The sequence below is a fragment of the Zalophus californianus genome, chromosome 3 (genome assembly GCF_009762305.2).
Source record: "Zalophus californianus isolate mZalCal1 chromosome 3, mZalCal1.pri.v2, whole genome shotgun sequence".
NCBI classification, from domain to species: domain Eukaryota; kingdom Metazoa; phylum Chordata; class Mammalia; order Carnivora; family Otariidae; genus Zalophus; species Zalophus californianus.
In genome coordinates, this window is record NC_045597.1 from 124502968 (window position 1) to 124526737 (window position 23770).

Consider the following 23770-nt stretch of genomic DNA (forward strand, 5'->3'; position numbering starts at 1 on the left):
GTATTATTGTCAATGTGTTTTTTGATTTTGTTATTAACTGGGTTATATAATTGGATGTTCTCATGTTAGGGGCATAGATATTTACAATTGTTATATCTTCTTGTTGGATAGACCCTTTAAGTAGGATATAGTGTCCTTCCTCGTCTCTTATTATAGTCTTTGCTTTAGTATCTAATTTGTCTGATATAAGGATTGCCACTCCAGCTTTCTTTTGATGTCCATTGGCATGGCAAATTGTTTTTCCACCCCCTCACTCTAAGTCTGTAGTCTAAAATGAGTCTCTTGCAGACAGCATATCGATGGGTCTTGTTTTTTTATCCAATCTGATACCCTGTGTCTTTTGATAGGGCCATTTAGCCCAATTACCTTCAGGGTAACTACTGAAAGATATGAATTTAGTGCCATCGTATTGCCTGTAAAGTGACTGTTACTGTATATTGTCTCTGTTTCTTTCTGGTCTATGTTACTTTTAGGCTCTCTCTTTGCTTAGAGGACCCCTTTCAATATTTCTTGTAGGGCTGGTTTGGTGTTTGCAAATTCTTTTAGTTTTTGTTTGTCCTGGAAGCTTTTTATCTCTCCTTCTATTTTCAATGACAGCCTACCTGGATATAGTATTTTTGGCTGCATATTTTTCTCCTTTAGTGCCCTGAATATATCATGCCAGTCCTTTCTGGCCTGCCATGTCCCTGTGGATAGGTCTGCTGCCAATCTAATGTTTCTACCATTGTAGGTTACAGACCTCTTGTTCCGAGCTGCTTTCAGGATTTTCTCTTTGTCTCTGAGACTTGTGAGTTTTACTATTAGATGTCGGGGTGTTGACCTATTTTTATTGATTTTGAGAGGGGTTCCTTGTGCCTCCTGGTTTTGATGCCTGTTTCCTTCCTCAAATTAGGGAAGTTCTCTGCTATAATTTGCTCTAGTATACCTTCTGCCTCCCTCTCTCTTTCTTCTTCTTCTTCTGGGATCCCAATTATTCTAATATTGTTTCATCTTATAGTATCACTTATCTCTTGAATTCTCCCCTCAGGATCCAGTAGTTGTTTATATCTCTTTCTCAGCTTCTTTATTCTCCATCATATATATAGTGATCTTCTATATCACTAATTTCTCTTCTGCCTCATTTATCCTAGCAGTTAGAGCCTCCATTTTTTATTGCACCTCATTAATAGCCTTTTTGATTTTGACTTGGTTAGATTTTAGTTCTTTTATTTCTCCAGAAAGGGATTCTTTAGTATCTTGTGCTTTTTTTTCAAGCCCAGCTAGTATCTTTATAATCATCATTCTGAACTCTAGTTCCAACATCATAGTAATGTCTGTATTGATTAGGTCCCTGGCAGTTGGTACTGCCTCTCGTTTTTTTTTTTTTTTTTTTTTGAGGTGAGTTGTTCTGTTTTGTCATTTTGTCCAGAGAAGAATGGATGAATGAGAGAACAAAATGCTAATAAAGGAACAATGACCCCAGAAAAATATACACTAAACAAATCAGAAGAGACCCAAAACTGGGGGGAAAAAGGAAAAAGAAAAAAGAATATGATTAGGCTGGTGAATAGAACAGAACCACACACTAGATTTTGGGTCTGTTTTGGTCTGTTAGAAGAAACTGCCTCCAAAAATTTTAAAGAAAGAAAAACTTATATATGTACAAAAATAAGGGTAAATAGAAGGAAGGGATGGAATATGACTATAAAGATGAAAATTAAAAAAGATTTTAAAAAAGGGATTGATAAGAAGCTGGTTGAAAAAAGAAGAAAAAAATTTTTTTTAAAAAGGAGAGAAAGTGATCAGGCAGGAGACTAGAACAAAGCCATACACTAGATTTAGGGTATATTTTGGCTGTTAGGAGAAACTGTGTTCCAAAATTTTAAAGAAAGAAAAACTTGTATATACACAAAAGATAAGGTTAAATACAATGAAGGGATAGAATATGACTGTAAAAATGAAAATTAATAAAGACTTTAAAAGAGGAATTGATAAGATGTTGGTTGAAAAAGAAAAGAAGAAAATTTCAATAAAAAAGAAATAGAAAAAGAAAAAATAATGAAAATTAAGAAAATTAATTTTGAAAGACTAAAGAATCATGGGAAAAAGTCATGAATTCTATGTGCTGTATCCCCATAGTGCTGGAGTTTTGCAGTTCTCATTGATTGGTAAACTTGGTCTTGGCTGGATGTTCTTGCTGATCTTCCGAGGGAGGGGCCTGTCGCAGTGATTCTCAGATGTCTTTGCCTGAGGCGGAATTGCACCGTCCTTGCCAGGGGCCAGGCTAAGTAATCTGTTCGGGTTTGCTCTCGGTAGTTTTGTTCCCTGAAAGCTTTCCCTACAGCTTTAGGGGACAAGAATGAAAATGGCAGCCTCCCAATCTCTGGCCCCAGAGGAGCTGAGCGCTTGGGGCCCCACTTCTCAGTGAGCCCTCAGAGAAAAGAAGTCAATCACTCCTGTCTCCCGGGCTGCACTCCGTGCTCACGAGGCCTGTGACTGAGTGTTTCTATCTCTGGCACATGACCCCGTTTGGAGTCTCCAAACCCAGCAGATTCCTGTGGTGCACTCCCGTGCTGCTCCTTCCAGGGGAGGAAGGGGAGTCTCCCTGGATCTGCTGCTTGTTGGGTCCCTGCTCAAAGAGTAGTGGCCTGAGTGTGCCGTGGATCACAGTTTATGGCAACCCAAAGCTGAGAGCCCACTCCTTGGCTCCGTCTCTGCAGCTGGATTCCCCGCTCTGATACCTGGGAGCTCTGCCGCACTCAGGCACCCCTGGTCTTTCTGTGACCTCTCAGGGTCCTGAGACCACACTGTCCCAGCGAGTGTTCCACCCCCTGTTTAGCCACTGGAGTGACGTCCCTCAGCAGAGCAGACTTCTAAAAGTTCCAATTTTGTGCTCTGCTGCTCTATCACTTGCCAGTAGCAGCTGATGGAGGCAGCCTCTCCCCCGCAATCTAACTTCCCAAATATCGCCTCAGATTCAATTCTCTGCATGTCCTACCTTCCAGAAAGTGGTTGCTTTTCTATTCATAGAATTGCTGCTATTCTTTTCTTTGATCTCCTGTTGAGTTTGTAGGTGTTCAGAATGGTTTGATAACTATCTAGCTGAATTCCTGGGACCCTACAAAATTTAGGTCTCCTACTTCTCCGCCATCTTGCTCCTCCTGTGCTTACTCTTCTACAACTCTCAAATTTTCTATAATGACCAAGCATTATCTTAGTATTTACTTTGTACATAATTACACATGACTCAGAGCTCCCTTTGCTAGCAACATCTACCTTGAGCAAAGTTATATTGCATCAGGAACATCAGCTGGTTATTGTCTAGGGCATATCTTTGGAATTTGAGTTTAAAGTTAATTTCTTCATCTTTGCCACTGTGTAAAAGGTGGTCAGACAGAAGTAGTGGGCAGCAGAATTATGGTTTAGGGTAATTATTGTTAATACAATACTTTTTCCCCCCTTCTTTATGTTTGGCTGTTAGGGAAAAATGATCACTAATCACTGATTTTGTACTATTGGCCTCAGGAGAGAGTCTCAAATCCCAAAATGTTAAATAAAACATTTATATTTGCTTCTATTTGCATCTCACTACGCAATGGCTTTTTGTGGTATGAAGTAAGTGTTATGAAGTCTGGGGCTCCTGTGAAAACATGGGGCATCTGCTTGAATGCCAGGGAACCCCTGTTGTTCTTCTTGGGTAGTTTTCCTGAGATGGAATTCATATGTGTTACAATTCACCCATTTAAAGCACACATTCTATAGTTCTTAGTATGTTTAATTGTGCAACCATCACCCCCAATCAATTTAAGAACATTTTTACCACCCCAAAAAGAAATGCCATATCCTTTAGGCATCACCCCCAATCCTTCCTTCCTCCTTAGCCTCTGGCAACCACTAATCTACATTTTATCTTTGAAGACGTGCCTGCTCTGAACATTTCATGTAAGTGGACTCAAAACAGACCCTTGTTCTTAATCCAGTAATTTATAGAAGATTTGGGTATTTCACAGAGCTATATAGACTTTTTTTCTTTTTTAGAGAGAGAGCATGTGCACACATATATGCATGCAAGTAGAGGTGGGGAGTGGGGACAGAGGGAAAAGAAGAGAGAGAATCTTATGCAGGCTCTGCACCCAGCAAGAGCCCAAGGCAGGGCTTGATCTCACAACCCTGAGATCATGACCTGAGCTGAAATAAAGAGTCCGATGCTCAACTGACTGAGCCACCCAGGTGCCCTGAGCTATATAGATTTCCCATTAAAAAAACTTACATGTGTTGGTATTTTCAGTCTCCCACCAACTAATAACGGGTGAAAGTTACTGTATGTCAGCTGTCTGTTATCCGTCCATTTGTTTACCCTTTCATAGGCAGTCCAGCGCAAACCAATCCATAAAGTAGCCTCCATATCCGGAAGCAAGGATGTAATAAAATCTGTCAGAAAGAGATTTTTTTTTAAGTATTTGACTTATTCAAATTAAAGGTACACTAAAACTGTCAATGAATACCTCTTGCTTACCAACAGAGATACTCTTTTACCTATTCTGTAACAAAGTAGTTTAATAAGATTTTTTTAATATGCTAATTCCCCAAAGCCTCTCAGAACTAACTTGGTCCCCAGATCAGAATAATACATGTTTCCAAAACAATTCCGTTACCTTGTTCTCTCTGGCTTAGCACTGAAGGAAGGGTGCCACCATATGTGCGACAAGTATCACTCGCTTGGGAAAATGTGAGAGACTTTGGTTTGATTTTTAGGAAACACTGCAAACAAAAAACATCTATGAAGCATAAGATTCCAGACACAGGAAAGCTCACATAGGAAGTAAACACCTCATTTTTTAGAGGGCTGCTAATTTTTGGTCTGTGAAATATGGAAATTAACAAAGTAGTACTATACAAATGCAGATCTACACTCTCAATATAAACAACTAAAGAGTGGTCTATTAGTCAAACTATTTTTTAAAAAAATCTCCCACTTACGGCTTCCTATGTGCTAAACAGTTTGAATAATACTATCTCATTTAGTTCTCACAACAAATGGGGAAACCGAGGCACAGGGCAGTTGAGTAACTTCACCTATAAGTGAAATAGTCAGGCTGTGGTATTGTCAGCACTTAGATTCTGTTCCATCTGACTCCAAAGGCTGCCCTTGTAATCATCACCTCCTTATATAAAAATACACATTTAAAAAAAAAATCATCCCCCCATTTTTTTATTATGTTCAATTAGCCAGCATATAATACTTCATTAGTTTTCGATGTAGTGTTCAACGATTCATTAGTTGCATATGACACCCATTGCTCATCACCATACGTGCCCTCCTTAATACCCATTACCCAGTTACTCCATCCCCCCACCCTCATCCCCCTTTCTTTGGGTAGGATATTTTAATTCTAATTTACATCAACTATGTAAATTAATTTAGTCCCAGTATCTTTGGAGGGAAAAAAAGATTGTTCTAATTTTATTTTTTAATTTTTTAATAATATTTGTATTTTTTTTAAGACTTTATTTATTTGACAGAGAGACACAGCGAGAGAGGGCACACAAGCAGGGGGAGTGGGAGAGGGAGAAGCAGGCTTCCCGCTGAGCAGGGAGACTGATGCGGGACTCGATCCCAGGACCCTGGGATCATGACCTGAGCTGAAGGCAGACACTTAACGACTGAGCCACCCAGGTGCCCCAAGATTGTTCTAATTTTAAAAAGCCAAAATATGTCCTTACTATTTTAGCTTCAGTGCAGATGCTTTCAGTTGTCAGACACATATCTTCCTTTTTCTTTTTGATATGATCATATTAGTGTGGATTGATACACCTTAAATAGTGTTCTTTGAACAATTCTACAAAATGCTTTTTTTTTCAGCCTCCTTAGAGACTGGAGTGGCCAATGAGCTATATGTCATTGGGTAGCTTCTAGAAAAGACCCTAGACAGAACACCCTGAACTTGAGCTTGGAAGCTTTATTATGTTAAAGATGACAGAGCAAAAAGAATAAAGGAGCCTGGATTTGAAGATGTGGTGGAGCTTCCATACCAGCCCCAGCCCACTTACCATCAAACGTCTTTTGTGTGAGATAATAGATATTTTAACATAGGATAGCAATCTCTTCCTTAGCAGCCAAATGCATTTCCAAAGAGATAAATATACCAATATGGATTATGCATTTCAAAGACGCAGATACAGAATGTAGCATTTCCCAAACCTATTTAATCATTAAAGACCCTTGAAGGCAAGATCAATGATTAACATTTTGTTAGCATATGTGTAGTGTAGAGCCCCCAAAATAGTTTGGGAAATGCTGGTCTAATTTTTTTTTTTCCAATTCACAGCACTCACTATAGCACACACCCTCCCCAATGTCCATCACCCAGCTACCCCATCCCTCCCACTCCCCTCCACTCCAGCAACCCTCAGTTTGTTTCCTGAGATTAAGAGTCTCTTATAGTTTGTCTCCCTCTCTGGTTTCATCTTGTTTCATTTTTCCCTCCCTTCCCCTATGATCCTCTGCCTTGTATGTCAAATTCCACATATCAGTGAGATCATATGATACATGTATTTCTCTGATTGACTTATTTTGCTTAGCATAATACCCCCTAGTTCCATCCACTTCATTGCAAATGGCAAGATTTAATTTTTTTGATGGCTGCATAATATTCCATTGTACATATTTACTACATCTTCTTTATCCATTCACCTGTTGATGGACATCTAGGCTCTTTCCATAGTTTGGCTATTGTGGACATTGCTGCTATAAACATTGGGGTGCATGTACCCCTTCGGACCACTACATTTGTATCTTTGGGGTAAAATGGATGAAAGACCTAAATGTGAGACAGGAATCCATCAAAATCCTTGAGGAGAACACAGGAAGCAACCTCTTTGACCTCAGCCGCAGCAATGTTGGTCTAATTTAATTGGTAGATGCTGCCTGAATGCTTTCTTTCAAGTGGAAAATATATCAGCCAGAAATTGTCAGTTTCCTTCTTGCTATAGAGATAGTTTTATTATTTAAAGTATTATAATCCACTGACCAATCAACTTCAGCAATTTACGTTTACTAGCACAGAAGAGGAACACAGTACTTTGAAAGACCTGTAGGCATGACTAACTTGAGAGCTAACTTGGTTTCTGGCACTGTAGAGGATCAGGTGAGTTACTGAAACATGCAGAAACTTTCTTAGTGAAGTTATTTGATGGGCTGCGATTCTGCCACAGGCCATACAACCATCATGAAAGCAATCATCATTTGTACAATGTAACAATTCTCTTTTTACCTTATTCTGAAAAGTAATCCAATCCCCAGAGCACTGTATTTTAGCTGCAGAATCTGGACTATATTTTTCTAATGAAGAGACATTATATTTTTCACAGATGAAGGGCAACTTGGTACCACAGTCTGTTGGTTTATTTAAGTCTGAGAAATGAAAAGCAAGATTACAGGGGTGAGAATTTTCTGTTCAGCACATTTTAAAAACAATCCAGTAGTAAAGAAAATATCTTTTGATCGATCTTTCCCCAACATTTAAAATATATTCCTTTTTTACTCTAGCCATTTCTATCTTCTGTAATTACTCATATCAGTAGGCTATAGCATACCAACATTGCCTATAAAAATGCACACATTTGGTGGAAGGACCACAGTTACCACCACAGTTCCTGATGGTGGGAAATAGGTTGAAAGCAAAGCCTAATGAAGGGAAAAGAGACCTAGACTATATTTAGAATTGCTACCTGTTTATCTTTGCAAATTTATCTATATGCTTATCAGTGATGAAAGTGGTAAGTTTATTTCTAAGTAACTGCTTTAGGATAAAGGAAGTAAAAATATTCACAGTGAAAAGCACCTCTATTTGCATTTGGAATTTGAGCCATGGTCATTAGCAATAAGCCAAAAGAAGATGAAGCGTATAATCAAAAGGAAAGCAAGGTTAAGCTAGTAATTGAACCTGAAGTTCACACATTACATAATCAACATTAAACGATTTGGAATTAATTTACCGCTAAACCAAGTCTTGGCAGACATGCACAGGCATTCCTCCCGAAATGTTATAGGAAAGTGAGGCCATGGATATCGTGAGCTGAAAGAAAATGAGAGATTTCACAGCTCCTATCGTAGTTACATGTTCTATTCTGTCTTCTACTGTAATTTTAATTCTAAATTTAATGTTACGCCATTACTTTATACCACCTTTTTCTTGATGCTAATATGCAAAAGGACTTGGTTTCTGTAGTCCATGCAGTTTATGGATTAATGTTCAAAACAGATTATAAATAGCATTTTCTAAAGGGGAATTTGGAACTGCTTCTTTCCAATGCCTTTATAAAGGCAACAACAATGGTGTCACATACTATATAGAATGATGACGATCTGCTGGCTGCTCAGCAGTTCTCACCCACCACTTCTGTTCATCACCAGATATCTGAAAAACAAACCAACCAACCAACAAAATCACCCATGCTTATATGTGCTCAGTTTTCTGAAAGAGTTTTCATTTAAATAGCCAGTCCCACCGTAACCACAACCACTAAAATTTCCAGACATTCCATTACTTCGGTCTCTAACTTATCAGGTCCTTTCATCAAAGAAGTAGCTGAAAACTCTTCGTATAACACTATGTGCTATTTTGCATACAGAAAATAGGGTCACTGTAATTACAGGCATATGTTAATTGGATATATAGTGTTCTATTGCAAATAATTATAAATTTAAAAACATAAAATTATTTTTTCTACAAAAAGCTATTTTACAAAGTTAGTTATTAGAAGAAACAAAAATCTAGTACAAAATCTAACAAAGATTAGAATATTTTATATTATCTTTTTGTGCTCATTTTATAAACTGACATTTATAATTAATCTTGAATATTTTAAAACATTATGTAGTTCTATTTAACTTTTCTAACATGAAATGATGAATTTGGATGTTGTTAGGCAAATTTTACTTGAAAGGAACATTTAACTTCTGTAGATTTTTGGTAAGATTTCTGAAATAATTTTTAATGGAATAAATATCAAAATAAGAGAGATTTTAAATACATTCTCTCAAATTACATTTGCTATTTTGTTTTTGATGGCTTTTAGTCCTGCAAGAGATGTCAGTGTAGCCAGCGAGCTGTGATTGCTAGCACAATACAGGACAGCTTCTTCATAGTTTAAGTGAGGATCGGCAACAAACCAATATTCACTCCCTTCAATTACAACTGGAGGTCCATGAATTCCAGCACGCTCTAAAGAAGAAGAATATTGGAGTTATGCACAGATCAAACCGCACCTTCTAAGCATGAATTAATGTTCAAAACTATTTATAAATCCATTTAGATTATTGGCTCTCTCTGGCCAGGGCAGTCCTTGTCAAGCACCAGGGATTGCTGAGCCAGAGACTTTGCCACACTCCTGTACTCACAGAGGGGAACAAATACAGCCCCAAAGCCTCATTCCACACCAGCCCAACACCTTTCCTGCCTGGAGGTATTTCATCTCCCTTGAAGATGTGATAGAGAAGCTGGCAGTTAGGCCTGGGCTTAAATAATTAACTGAGTACATTACTGAAAAGGTAGAAGCAGTTTGGCTAAGTTTCAGTTTTCTTAACTTACCTGGATTGTACCAGTCTGGTGTTTTTGGAGTATGGCCTGTATAAGAAAACAAAAGACTCAAGATTAGTATCCAATTACAGATAATGTCATACTGTAAGTAAGTGCCTTTAATCTAATTCAAGAGCACTTGCAGGATTGCTGAGTTCGACCATTTCTGGCCAAACCATTTCCTTTCATATTATGATTGCTTCAGTTTGAATTTTGTGGGGCCTAAGCTAAAGCTGCTTTAGTGGCAATCAAAAGGGCAGATCTGTTAACTATTAAAGTATTACTAGCAGTTCTCTATCTTATATCACGGAAGCCACAAAGGAAGACTAGATGGATAAAATATGGCTAATAATTAGAAAGTATAAATAAGTAAATGAGTATATTATATACATTACATAGAAGCACTAAGGAACAGGCACCAAGATAATCATCACTGCAGGATGAGGTTATTCAGGAACTACTTCTCCATCTAATGCAATTTGAATGATTGTTCTATAAAACTGGGTCAGTAGAGTTCATTGTCCCCCAAGGCATCCTTGTAAACAATGTACAGTAATCGAGTATTGAAACTTTTGAGGAGGTGAGAGACAAAACTGGGAGAAAAATAATAAAAATCACCCAGAATTCCTCGTCAGAAACAGAGAAAATATGGTACTTTACAAAGAATTATGGGCCTTGAAGTTGGGTGGATCAGGGTCCAAATGCCCTCAAACCTTCACTGCTGTGGGACTTTGGATCAGCTGCTTAGCTCCCTGAGACTCAGCTCTCTACTCTATAAAAATACAAGACTCTACTACCTAACTCAACGACTGTGAAAATCACTTTAAGGCTGTCTCAGCAGAAGCACCCAGACAATTCCAGGGCTGAGCGGCTCCCCTCTCCCACAAGGATGTTAGTTGCTTTCCTCTCCCTTTTCATTCTGGTTGTAGGTCATACTGGTTTCAAGGCAAAAACATAGTTTGATGACTATTAGAAATTACAGGGTAAAACAGCTGTTCTTAATTTTGCTGTTGTCTGGGCCTATTGCAGAGAAGACCCTACTCAGAGGACTGCCTATATATCCAACATCTTTGGTTTCTCTCTATGAGTCAGTTCTTTGTATATTGGATAATTTCTATCAACAATGGGTTAAATCTGTTAAAAATATGCATAGTTTCTTGTTTGTAATCTTGTCAAAAACTTCTGTTCAGACACATGAAAAAATGCTCAGCATCACTCGGCATCAGAGAAATACAAATTAAAACCACAACGAGATACCACCTCACACCAGTCAGAATGGCTAAAATTAACAAGTCAGGAAACAAAAGATCTTGGCAAGGATGCAGAGAAAGGGGAACCATCCTACACTGTTGGTGGGAATGCAAACTGGTGCAGCCACTCTGGAAAATAGTATCTGTGATCCAGCAATTGCACTACTAGGTATTTATCCAAAGGATACAAAAATAGTGATTTAAAGGAGCACCTGCACCCCACTGTTTATAACAGCAATGTCCACAGTAGCCCAAATATGGAAAGAGCCCAGATGTCCATTGAGAGATGAATGAATAAAGAAGATGTGGTATGTATATATATGGCATTGGTATTGCATATATGGTATTATATATATATACTATATATATATATAATGGAATATTACTCAGTCATCAAAAAGAATGAAATCTCGTCATCTGCAACGATGTAGAGCTAGAGTGTATTATGCTAAGTCAAAGAAGTCAGTCAGAGAAAGACAAATGCCATATGATTTCACTCATATGTGGAATTTAAGAAACAAAACAGGTGAACATAGGGGAAGGGAAGGAAAAATAAGATAAAAAACAGAGTGGGAGGCAAACCATAAGAGATTCTTAACTATAGGGAACAAATTGAGGGTTGCTGGAGGGGAGGTGGGTGGGGGAATGGGGTAACTGGGTGATGGGCATTAAGGAGGGCACTTGAGGTAATGAGTACTACGTGTTATATGCAAATGATGAATCACTAAATTCTACCCCTGAAACTAATAATGCAATATATGTTAACTAAATTGAATTTAAATAAAAAATTAAAAACATCTGTTCATTTGTTTTTTGGAGGAACCTATGTCTACTCTTGAAATTTCTTTAAATTAGTGAGAAAAGCAGAGTTCAAGGTCGGTTTTTTTTTTCACAAGCTTACGTATGTGTGTACAAGGTATCAAGAAATATAAAAACAGTTGTGTTTGGATAGTGGCATTATAGGTGATTTTCCTAAAATATTTTTATAAGCCTTATTTTTGATACTGTTTTTCAATGAAAAATATAATTTTAAAATTATATATATCTATAGTGGTTATGGCTATTCAAAAATTTTAGCTTGTCAGAACATCCCTTTTAGAGAAGAGAATCAACTGGGTCAGGTAATAAAAAAGGCAAATATTCTGGTTTCTCTCCAGATCGTATGAATCTTTTGTCTTTTTTAAAAAGGCAAGAGCTAGAGAAAAAGTATAGTGATTTAGGCTACTGAAGAAGTAAACTGCTTTCAGAAAACCAGAAAAATACAGATTAATACAGAAATATCCAGTTGAGCAGACTCTGCAGGCTCTACTAACTGAGAGAATATCCAGCTACGTGAATGTGACACAGTGTAACTTAGAATTTAGGGACTGTCAAAGGGCAGTTTACATAACATTTAAACTCTGGATCAAACAATCACTGATGGCTTCAAACAACTGTGAATAGGCTGAGACAGGAAGTTCTTTAGTTTTACAATTTTGTTTCTGCACGGGGACAGCAGGGGTGCAATTATTTAGAAGATCTATTTAGTTAGTTAATAGGTTTACGTTTGCTAAGTTAGTTAATTCCCTTCTTTTTCATTTAAAATAAAAAAATACATAAAAAGAAAAAAAGACAACCACATGCTCTTCGGAATATTTCCTGTGGTTACTGGTTTGTACTTTCTATGGTTATGCTGGTGTGAACTCTTGGGTCTGCCCCACCACTCAAACAGAAGCCACGGGGGTGGGGTGGCAGCTACTGTGTGAGGGCACACTTTGGAGGGAGCAATGACACTCTCTGTGCCATGTTAGCAAACACCAAAGACTAATGGGAACATCACCATTACTGCTTCAATCCAGAGACATTATCCAAATTAGCCATTATGTTAGTTGCTTCCCTGCTTGTTTAAAGGGTACCCAAACTGGTTTCCTTTTGTTCCTCTTTTAGGTTTCATCAAATAATCAGAAATAACTGAAGTATAATTTCTCCCTTAGAAAAACCTCACACACGCACACTCTCCTCTTTTTTAATGGCCTGCCAGTTGCCTTTGTGAAAGAGACTTACCAGTTACTGTGTTGGATATTATGTCTTTTAAAGGCAATATGGTGGTGACCTTTTTAAGGAAAAAGAACAATCTTCTAATAGGTAGTTGCATGAAGGAATCCTCTGGGTTCTTTGAGAGCTTAGAGGAGGATATACATTTAGTTTCAATGATCTACATTTGGTTCAGAAATTTAGTTTAGAGCTTTCTGTGCATTTACCACTAATTAATTTAATATATCCAATAAAATTATTTAAAATTATTTTTAGGGCACCTGGGTGGCTCAGTTGGTTAAGCCACTGCCTTCGGCTCAGGTCATGATCCCGGAGTTCCGGGATCGAGTCCCGCATCGGGCTCCCCCTTCTCTGTGGGGAGCCTGCTTCTCCCTCTGCCTCTGCCTGCCACTCCCCCTGCTTGTGCTCACTCTGTCTCTCTCTCTATGTCAAATAAATAAATAAAATATTAAAAAAAATAAAATTATTTTTAAGTTATTAAGAAATAATTTGGCTGTTAAAAATCTTAACATTTTCCTTAATATTTCTTTAACATTTTCCTAGTAATAAGCTAAGTAAAATGGTATATCTTTATTCTCCTTTCTCTCCTTTTTATCACCAAAGCCTCTACTATCAAACTAACTGGTTTCCTGAATTTGAATTTGAATTCCATAAACTACTACCAGTTTTGGAGTTCGGTGCAAATTGCTTCTACATGTTACAGAGACCTGCCAAATTTTGATTTCTTGACTTTTGCCTCATTTTCCCCAAGCTTATCTTCATTTTGTCCTTCATTTTGCATCAAAATAAAAATTGAAATGATTCCCTCCATTTTGTGTCTTCTTTTAGTTGAAATAATCTTTCATCCCAAAATCTAATCTCTCTAAATTCATCTTAAATTTTATCTTCTATACAAATTCTTTCATGATCAAAGAGGAAAGTACCATCTAACCAGCCTTGTACTTAGGGTAGGAGTCAGGCAGGATGGAGTTTAATATATTAACTACATCTTCATAGGCTTTTTAAAGTTATAATTATAGACTAAAATGCTCTCTTAGGTACTTTAGGCTTGGCGTTTACAATGTTCACACGAGAAGATTGTGAAAAGGAATAACTACCACTTACCTTTTGGAATCTGGCATACCCATTCAAGTTTTGAATCACAAGCAAAAGGTCTTAAGTAAATAAATTCTCTGTCATCATAGAAATACCAGCTTCTTCGCCCTGGCCTCTGAATGACCTAAAGGAGGAAGAGGATTGAAGAACATTTTGAAGTTGATGCAGCTTTATAAAACACTAAAGTGTAAGCCCTATAGTCTTTAATCTATTTTAGCCCTAGCACCCAAGATATTTGTTTATGAATGAATACAGTGTTTAAATAGTTAACAGCCTAATCAAGAATCTTCAAAGGGGCTGACACAGGAAATATATCATAAGGTCATGTTTATATCCAAAATGTAAATTATTGGTTTTTTTTTTCTGTTTTTGCTGATATGAAATTATAGATTGCATCTTTAAATTTGAGAAAGGTCAACCTAAAACAAATGTTTACTTCAGTGGCTTCCCAACACCAGATTATGATTAAAGCAGATCTGTGAAAATGGGACATAAGAGTCTGACATCAAGGGCCAGGTTCCTGCTCTGGTGTTGCTCTGCACCGCTAGGATGTTAACCTCCTCTGCGTGATCCGAGATAGCTCTCTACAAACCCCAGCCAGTGAGCAGGCAAGAGAGGAAACGGGAGGGCATGACCGAGGAGGAATCTCCATCACTTTTTGGTCTGTTTTCTCTCTCTCTTTTTTTTTTTATTATGTTATGTTTAATCACCATACATTACATCATTAGTTTTTGATGTAGTGTTCCATGATTCACTGTTTGTGTATAACACCCAGTGCTCCATGCAGAATGTGCCCTCTTTAATACCCATCACCAGGCTAACCCATCCCCCCACCCCCTCCCTTCTAGAACCCTCCGTTTGTTTCTCAGAGTCCATAATCTCTCGTGGTTCATCTCCCCCTCCGATTCCGCCCCCTTCATTTTTCCCTTCCTTCTATCTTCTTCTTCTTCTTCTTCTTCTTTTTTTACATACATATAATGTATTATTTGTTTCAGAGGTACAGGTCTGTGATTCAACAGTCCAATACAATTCACAGCGCTCACCATAGCACATATCCTCCCCGGTGTCTATCACCCAGCCACCCCATCCCTCCCAGCCCCACCACTCCAGCAACCTTCATTTTGTTTCCTGAGATTAAGAATTCCTCATATCAGTGAGGTCATATGATACATGTCTTTCTCTGATTGACTTATTTCACTCAGCAACTGACAGAATGGGAGAAGATATTTGCAAATAACATATCAGATAAAGGGCTGGTCTGTTTTCTCTTAAGGCCAAGATTCTGGTGGGTACTAAGGGGAGAGTCTCCTTCTAGAACACTGCCCTAGCTGGCCTTGTTCCTGACATAGGCTGCATCAGTGTCTCTTTTATTTAGCTTTTTTTTTTTTGGTAGATTTTCTAATCTCTTTATACATAAGAACCCTACTTACATAGAACACAGTTTTTGCATCAGTGTTCTGGAAATTTTACAAACTTCTCTGAAGTTTTCGCCTTCTCATGTGTTAAGCTGAGAATTCTATAAAGATGGCATGATACTATGCAGTTTATTACTAGAACAATTGCTTTGAAAATAGTGCTTTCCAGTGGGCTTCTCAGTTGTTTGTCTCAAGCTTCCTGCAGCATTTCTGAACAATCACTCTCTTGAATCTCTTTCTTGGGCTTGCATAGCAAAGATATAATCTATATGTCTCCTACTTCCTCATCTTACATTTTATGCATTGGCAGTTCTCCTAAATCCACTTTTGGTGCTTTGCACTTTTTTTTTAATATACATTTTTCCTTCAACTCTGGTCTTTGGATTTCAACTTACTATAGGATATTTCTTACTACTAGCTTGAATTCAAAATATCTAAATAAAATGTAGTATTTTCTCCATAAACCAGTATCCTTTCTATTTCTAGAAACACCTAGTCATACAGCAGGGTAGATCCAGACATGTGGGTTAAATTTCAGTTCTGTAATCATGTATACTTAGAACTCAAATTTCTTCCTCAAAAGATGAATTTGTAATAGTACCTACCTCACAAAGTCATGTAAGTACTAAGTGAAATAATAAGTACCTAGCTCATGAGTTAACAAGTGTTAGCTGATGCCACCATCATCATCATTACCTCCCATAACACTCTTGTTCTTGCATAAAACTTATACCTCATCTGTCATAGCTCCTGTAATTGCTTGTTTACCTATCTCCTACTAGACGTAAGTTCTGTGAAGGCAACTGTTTTACACCTTGTTTTTGGTGTATCCCCCAGAGCATCACAGACTGCTTGGACTACTTTATGGAATCAGTAAATGAATGAATTTTGCAAAGGAACATGCCTAACTGTTCTTTTATGTCTTCTGGTCTTATTTGCTGCATCTTGAAATCTGACTTAAGATGAATCTTCTTCCTATCCTCCTTGGTTCATGTCAAAAACCTTTTTTTTTTTAAGATTTTATTTATTTATTTGTCAGAGAGAGACAGCATAAGCAGGGGGAGTGGCAGGCAGGGGGAGAAGCAGGCTCCCCGCTGAGCAAGGAGCCCGATGTGGGACTCAATCCCAGGACCCTGGGATCATGATCTGAACTAAAGGCAGATGCTTAACCGACTGAGCCACCCAGGTGTCCCTCAAAAAACTTTTATAATGCTGTTGCCTAACATCAATCTAATTTCCCAACTTTGTTTTCAACTCTGGCACCAATGAAAACTTCTTGATCTGTATTCTGTTCTCCTCACTGCCTTAGCCTCTCCCTTATACTCTCCCTTATTTTATGCCACCTCCTCATGCCATCCCCCATTAGAAAGGCTTACCCTTACCTGTACAAAAGCACAGTTCAAGTCCCACCTCTTTCTGGAAATAGGCCAGAAGAATCACTTCCTCTTCTGAGTTTCAACAGCCCTCCTCAGCCCACTAATTTGGAGCCTATTACTGTACAGTAATAAGAGCCACCTTTCTTGAATATGAATTTTATCTTCTCAATTTAAGTCTAAATTAGGTGGCTTGAGGACGAGGCCATGGGTGTTCTTACCTCCCATTGCATCTAATATCATGCTCCACACACAAAAGGTACTCTGTAGATCTGTTGCCTCACTGCACACAATGCCAAATTTATTTTTTAAATATGCAGATTTCCAGCATTGTACTGACCTTGACAGCAGCACAGTCTCTGATATCATAATCCTGCTGAAACTCATTTTCCATGAGAATAGTAGACACCTTAAAAAACAAGAGAGGCTTGAGAACTTAAGACCGATGTATAAATATCTGGAATTTAGATATAATTTAGGCATCTTTAATAACTCAAACACATTCACATGCCAAAGAAGGAAAACTTCTTCATCTTTTTTTTAATATCAGGATGTTAAATCATGAGATGACTTAGAAAATATCATACTGTCATCAGTTTCCAAACAAAGGAAGCTATAGTTTCAGAAGTGGAGGTTAATACTGTATTAAGTTTGTAGCTGGAATCACAGAGAATAAGGAGCTTGCAAAAGACCTTTTTTGGGGCATGTGTTGAAATGCTAGTTATTCAATTAACTAATTTCAGATATACTCCCACTTGAAAATGAAAGTCAAGAAATTTTACATTTGGAAAGAATATATGATGAATTGACACAATGGTAATGTGGAGTAAATATTTAATAAATTTGAGAATAATTTGCTTCTATAAGTGTTACTTAAAACCTCTCTTTAGGATAATGTAAACATTTGAAATAGTATTTAAGGTCTTTTTAAGGTTTCCCCAAACAAATTATTTCCCCCAATAAGAATACATTCTTTTTTTATATAACTCATATTTTTAGATAATAAAAGTAAAAGCTTCTCATTATGAGAAAAGGAAATAAAAAACAGCACAAAGAAAAAGAAAAAAAAACTTTACTATCCAAAGATGACCACTATATCTATATATCCATATTTTCATGTTTTTAGGACTATAGAGAAACTATCTGTATGGTTATTTTTTAATCTTTAAAAAATATTTATTTATTTATTTATGATTATTTTTTACTTTTTTATTTTTATTTTTTAAAAGATTATTTATTTATTTATTTATTTATTTGACAGAGAGAGACACACACAGAGAGAGGGAACACAAGCAGGGGGAGTGGGAGAGGGAGAAGCAGGCTTTCCACTGAGCGGGGAGCCCGATGAGGGGCTCAATCCCAGGACTCTGGGATCATGACCCAAGCTGAAGGCAGACGCTTTACGACTGAGCCACCCAGGCGCTCCATGATTATTTTTTTAAATAAAAGTGAGGCTAGTATCTTTTTTTCCTCACTTTATATATATGAATGCATTTCCATTTCAATAAAAATACTTCTTCATAATTTTAATGGTTACATAGGATGTGGATGTATTATTTAACCATCAACTTAACTTGATATGGAAACAAAAAATCCCTTTACATTATCCCAAACAAGAAAATTTAAACTTACTGGTGTATGATCACTCCACTCCCAGGATCCTAGTAAATCTGGGCTCCTTTTATTCAAACCTATCCACAGCCAACGCTGGTCACTATGTAAAAAGGAAGTATTAAAAAACAATTTGAGCACAGATTTGGCAAAAATATATAGCATTCACATGTCTAAAATACTTAAGACATTTAAGTTTGTCTTGTCACTAATTGGAAAGCACAATTTCGAGCTCTATAAAAAAGAGGTCTTCTGAAATAAAACTAAACTTTAAATATGAAGTAGCTATGGAAAAATTACCATACTTCTTAGAACTAAGTTTTCAGTTATGTTCTTCATATGAAAGGTAAAAACTATTCTGCTTTGAACTTGAGGGGAAAAAAGTGCATGATTATTCTAAATCTTTTACTGGAGAGCTTCAATATTAGACAATGTTTTTGATACAAAGATAGCAATGGCATTTTCTTGAAGTGTCTGTCTATAACACAATCAAATATCTTTTTTTTTAATGCAGAACAAATCATTTGGCTAAATTTTTATTAAACAAGATCAAGATTTTAAAAAATTATTTAATTCCCACTGCCCATTAAGTTTAAAGTAAACAAATATAAGTATCTTTTTTTTAAAAGATTTTATTTTTAAGTAATCTCTACACCCAATGTGGGACTTAAACTCACAACCCTGAGATAAAGAGTCACAGGCTCTACTGTCTGAGCCAGTCAATTGCCGCCCCCCCCATTTTCTCAAAGAATAAGTATCTTCTAAAAGCCAAACTCTGTGGGTTACACCAGAACAACATAATTAAACAGTCATTTAGGTGATTATATTTAACACTCATAACAATTATACTTCTATGTACAAGGCATTGAGCTAGGTGCCATGGTAATACAGAGAAGTACAAGATGTAATATCTATCCTCAAACGGCATATAAACTACTCAGGGAGACAAGATATACATGAACAAGGAAATAACAACCATTTTGGAAAGATATCAAATGATATAAAATCTGCATAAATTTTAAGCATTACAAAAATTTAGAGAAAGAAGGTCATTGTGGACTGCAGGAAGTATTTTGTGAGGTTAGTAGGACAAAAGACAGTCTTCAAAGGATCGCTAATATTTCTTTTGAGTCAAAATCTGAGTCTTTAACCCTCAACATTCAGATTGACTGAGAAGAGAAAGGATAGACATTTCAAGGAAGGATATGTACAATAACATATAGAAGCAGGGACATATATTGTAAATATCCCTTTTCCTCAATTAAACTTATTCTCTAGCTAGGAAGATATTGCTAATATAAATAGAAGTGATATAGCCATAAAAACATTTTCTTCACTTCTAACCCCACTTGAAAATATTCTCTAAAATGGGTTACATTTTTTAGGCTTTTTTTTTTTTTAAGATTTTATTTGTTTATTTGACAGAGATAGAGAGAGAGCACAAGTAGGCAGAGAGGCAGGCAGAGGGAGAGGGAGAAGCAGGCTCTCCGCCGAGCAGGGCACCCGCTGTGGGGCTCAATCCCAGGACCCTGGGACCATGACCTGAGCTGAAGGCAGTCACTCAACCAACTGAGCCACCCAGGCACCCCAACTTTTTAGGCTTTTTAAAAAATTTATTATTATGTTCAATTAGCCAGCATGTAGTATATCATTAGTTTTTGATATAGTGTTCATTACTTTTTAAATTTTTCATTACTTTACTCATTACTTTTTTTTTAAAGATTGTATTTTATTTATTTATTTGACAGAGAAAGAGACAGCAAGAGAGGGAACACAAGCAGGGGGAGTGGGAGAGACTGAGCAGGGAGCCTGATGTGGGGCTCGATCCTAGCACCCTGGGATCACGACCCAAGCCGAAGGCAGAGACGCTTAACGACTAAGCCACCCAGGTGCCCCCAACGATTACTTTTTAAGTAGACTTTTAAGTAGACAGTTTTTAAGTAGACTATTATCCACGTAAATTTTTTTTTTTTCGGTGATGCTGATTACTTTCCATACAATTTAACCTTCTGATTGCATGTAGTATGTATGGTCAGTACATATGACTGTATATTATATATGCATAACTAGATACATATATAACTGTTACATGCATATAAATATAGCACATATTAGAGAAGGCATGGGATCCAAATCTAAAATTAATCCTTACTCTCAAGCTCAATATATGGAATGTTTAGCTGAAAAATATGTTTGCCTTTCAAAAAATTTGCTAGTGAATCAATGCTAGAGCAAACTTAATTTTACTTCTTTAAAATTTTTTTATTTATTTACTTGTGAGAGAGAGCACAAGCAAGGGGGCAATGGGAAGGCAGAGGGAGAAGCAGACTCCCTGCTGAGCAGGGAGACCAATGCAGGACTCAATCCCAAGACCCTGGGATCATGACCTGAACTGAAGGCAGATGCGCAACCGACTGAGCCACCCAGGCATCCCGAGCAAACTTAATTTTAAAGTAATTTCTCATGTTTTAATAAAATAATTGCTTTTCTTTACCTCTTCCCTCTACTCAACATTCCCCCATACTTTAATATAAATAAGTACTTTTCATCTTTTCGGTCTTAAGCTTTTCAACTTATTGCAATGGAATATGAGGACTATCCCCTTCCAGTCTTTATTACTATACTGTTTTCTTTCACAGAAAAAGATTACCAATTTGTAGATTTCAGATAATCCAGTAGAGACAATTAAGTCCAGTTTGAATTTAACAGCTATAAGAGGAATTTGCAGTTTGTTTCTTCAACTATTCAGAGCTTTCTAACAGGCTTCCAAATTTATCATACTTCCCAACTGCTGAATTTCTAAACTGCAGGGTGTAGAAAATTGCCATATACAGTATAATTAAAGTCAGGTAGGAAAAATAAAGAGGAGGTCAAGTTTGCTTCCTCGTTCCTTGGAGATGTAACTATTTCTTTCAAATTTTTGCACATAATATATTTGAGCCTGGGGAATTTGGGCACGTTTTGTGTTTCCCTAAAATAAGCCTTAGATAGCCTATCTTCTTTTTACAATCAACAGTACAGCCAGGAAGATGGTCAAAGGTCATCTGTCACCTGCATTTACTCTGTAGTCAGCTCCCACAGAGAGCCTCTTTAGAAATCTGTCTCTACCTTTCTACCCAGTCCTTTCTTCGCTCCACCTCTGCCCACTTAGAAACCTCTGCTCTCAAGCTCACTTCTGCCTCAGAAAATAGTTTCCCAGAAAACACAATTTGCTGCATAGTCCCAAATTTTTTAATCTTTACTACTTTCTGAGATTGAACTTCATTTCAACCCAGACACTTAGAGTTCTTAGCTTCTAATTCAAGAGATTCATTAGTGTGTTATAAATATAGAGAATAGTAGCTCTTGTGTTTTTTTTCTGTGTGTGGTAAGAGGTGGAAAATATTTCCTCAATTCTAACTTATTCCTGATTTGACCTGGTTTATCCATAGGCAGATAAAGAGAAGAAGAAATTGAAAAATCACATTAATCACTGCATACCTCTAATGTGGATTTAGAAAATTTGAGGGAGGGGAAAAATGGATCATAACTGGAGAATTAAATCAAATGGCAAATTTCTCACTCTTTATAAATTTTTCTACAACAAGCACTAAATATATGGTTATAGGGTATTAGGTTAAGAAGACACTGCACGAAAGGTTAATATGTGTATCTGTGTTAAAATTCCTGCTCTCAGTCAAATTTCCCAGTGCATCTGGTTTCTAAGGAAAACAGTATCTCAGCTATAAACCCCAATAAATACTATTTGATGAGGGCGCTTAGTCTGCAAAGCCTTAGATTTATGTCTAAATCCATTCATGCCACATCACAGGAGGTAGTACACATAGCAACAGCATGGCAAACGAGGCTTTCTCCTTTAATCCTAGAACTATTTTTGTTCTACAGTGGCTTTCCCTGGTGGGCTGCCATTAAGAGATGCAAAGATCTTAGAGCCTTAATGACTTGGTACACCATGAATCCTTTTCATTGAAATACAAATAGAGATGTGGAACTTAGATTGAGAGAAGTATAGCAGTAATCTGACTTAATTCCTTGGCATGCAATACACAATTTGGGCAATGGACTTCTGAGAAAGGTCAATTCCTGCAATAAAAAGGTAAGGCCTTCAAGGAGTTAAGCTTTAGAATCATTTCCTGATATAAATGGGTTTGTCTCCTTCCTTCCCTTCAAGCCATGGTTACAATGTTGGTTTTAGAATATGTTGTCTTTCTAAGTAAAGCGTGGGCAAATGGTCTCATTATTAATGGAGCACATAGTAAGCAGACAACACAGGCTGCTTAATATGGCACATATCAGCTGCTGGGTTAAGTGTACTAAAATATGGTGCTTATGAATGAAAGATTATGGTGATTTGTTTTTTCTTTGTGCTCTTCTGTTTTCTGAATTAAATATATATTACTTTTGTGATCAGAAAAAAAATTAAACACTGCTGTACATTCTTTGGAAAATAAAACTATATGCATGGGAATGGAAGAAAATGGAAAGGATTTACATTAAATGCTAACTATGTTTATAACAGAGCTAGGACTTGAGGTGACTTTCATTTTTCTCATTATCACTTTTTTATTCCCCAAATCTTACATAATGAACTTGTATTAATTTTTTAATTGAAAGGAAACTCAGCAAGTGTGATTAGAAACAAAGAAGCAAATCAAGAAAAATTCCTTAATTACCTCTCACACTCCAGTGTTATTTTTATAGTGTAGTCTCTTCTGTATATAGAAGCTCTTAATTATCATTTATATCACATATGATATTCCATTTTCCATCAGTTGATTCCCACAAATATCTACAACCTCATTGCTTAGTACTTATCTATGGCTTCCTGTTCCAGTTAAAGGTTTCTAACCTCTTGCTTGGTATTAGTTGAAATCCACTTTGTTTATGTCAGTATTTTACTTAAAAATACTTTGGCCTAGACAGTATGATACTGTATGTGTCAAGCTTGAGATCTAGGGGCCAGTAAGTTGCCTTGCTCAAAACCCTCACTTCAGCAAGGATCGGCAGGGTTTTAGATGTTCCAGAGGCAGCCACCACAAGGATGTCTGTTATCCAAAGCCACACCTGAGGTTTTGGTTATTAGCAGAGAGAATATCAGAAATAGGTGTATATCAGCAAAATTAGAAGCTTGTTAATCAGCCTGAGGTTAGAAGTGGGCTCTCAGTGGTGAAATTGAAATTATTTAAGATATGGGGTATAGCTAAAATATTTAGAGACACTCTCACCCTTCATGAAAGGTTATTTCTTTCCAGGGAGGCTGGTAGCCAGTACCATTAGAAATGGATCTGGGGCTTGATCTCTAAATTATCCCATGTCTCGTCATTGGGTCAGGTGATCGGAACTGCCTGGTGCTAACTACAATGGGAACACAATCCCGCCTCAGGAATATTGCCAAATCTACCTCAAATGCATCTTCCTTGCAAGATGGTGGC

General features: G+C 37.1%; 1 protein-coding gene across 4 annotated transcripts in view; it reads right to left on the reverse strand.

Annotated features, from left to right (window-relative positions):
- LOC113919880 (lymphocyte antigen 75-like) overlaps positions 1 to 23770 on the reverse strand; it is a 129688-nt gene that overhangs the window by 70029 nt on the left and 35889 nt on the right. For all 4 annotated transcript variants that reach the window (XR_003519150.1, XR_003519148.1, XR_003519149.1 and 1 more), the window contains 10 exons: positions 18360 to 18441; positions 17068 to 17136; positions 13949 to 14063; positions 9573 to 9608; positions 9031 to 9206; positions 8329 to 8399; positions 7978 to 8057; positions 7254 to 7393; positions 4635 to 4740; positions 4250 to 4410 (listed from right to left, as the gene is read on the reverse strand). Coding sequence is in view for 1 of the 4 variants with exons in the window: in XM_027589762.1 (XP_027445563.1) it covers positions 4250 to 4410; positions 4635 to 4740; positions 7254 to 7393; positions 7978 to 8057; positions 8329 to 8399; positions 9031 to 9206; positions 9573 to 9608; positions 13949 to 14063; positions 17068 to 17136; positions 18360 to 18441 (1036 nt within the window). In the remaining 3 variants the exon portion in view is untranslated. The remainder of the gene's footprint in view (positions 1 to 4249; positions 4411 to 4634; positions 4741 to 7253; positions 7394 to 7977; positions 8058 to 8328; positions 8400 to 9030; positions 9207 to 9572; positions 9609 to 13948; positions 14064 to 17067; positions 17137 to 18359; positions 18442 to 23770) is intronic.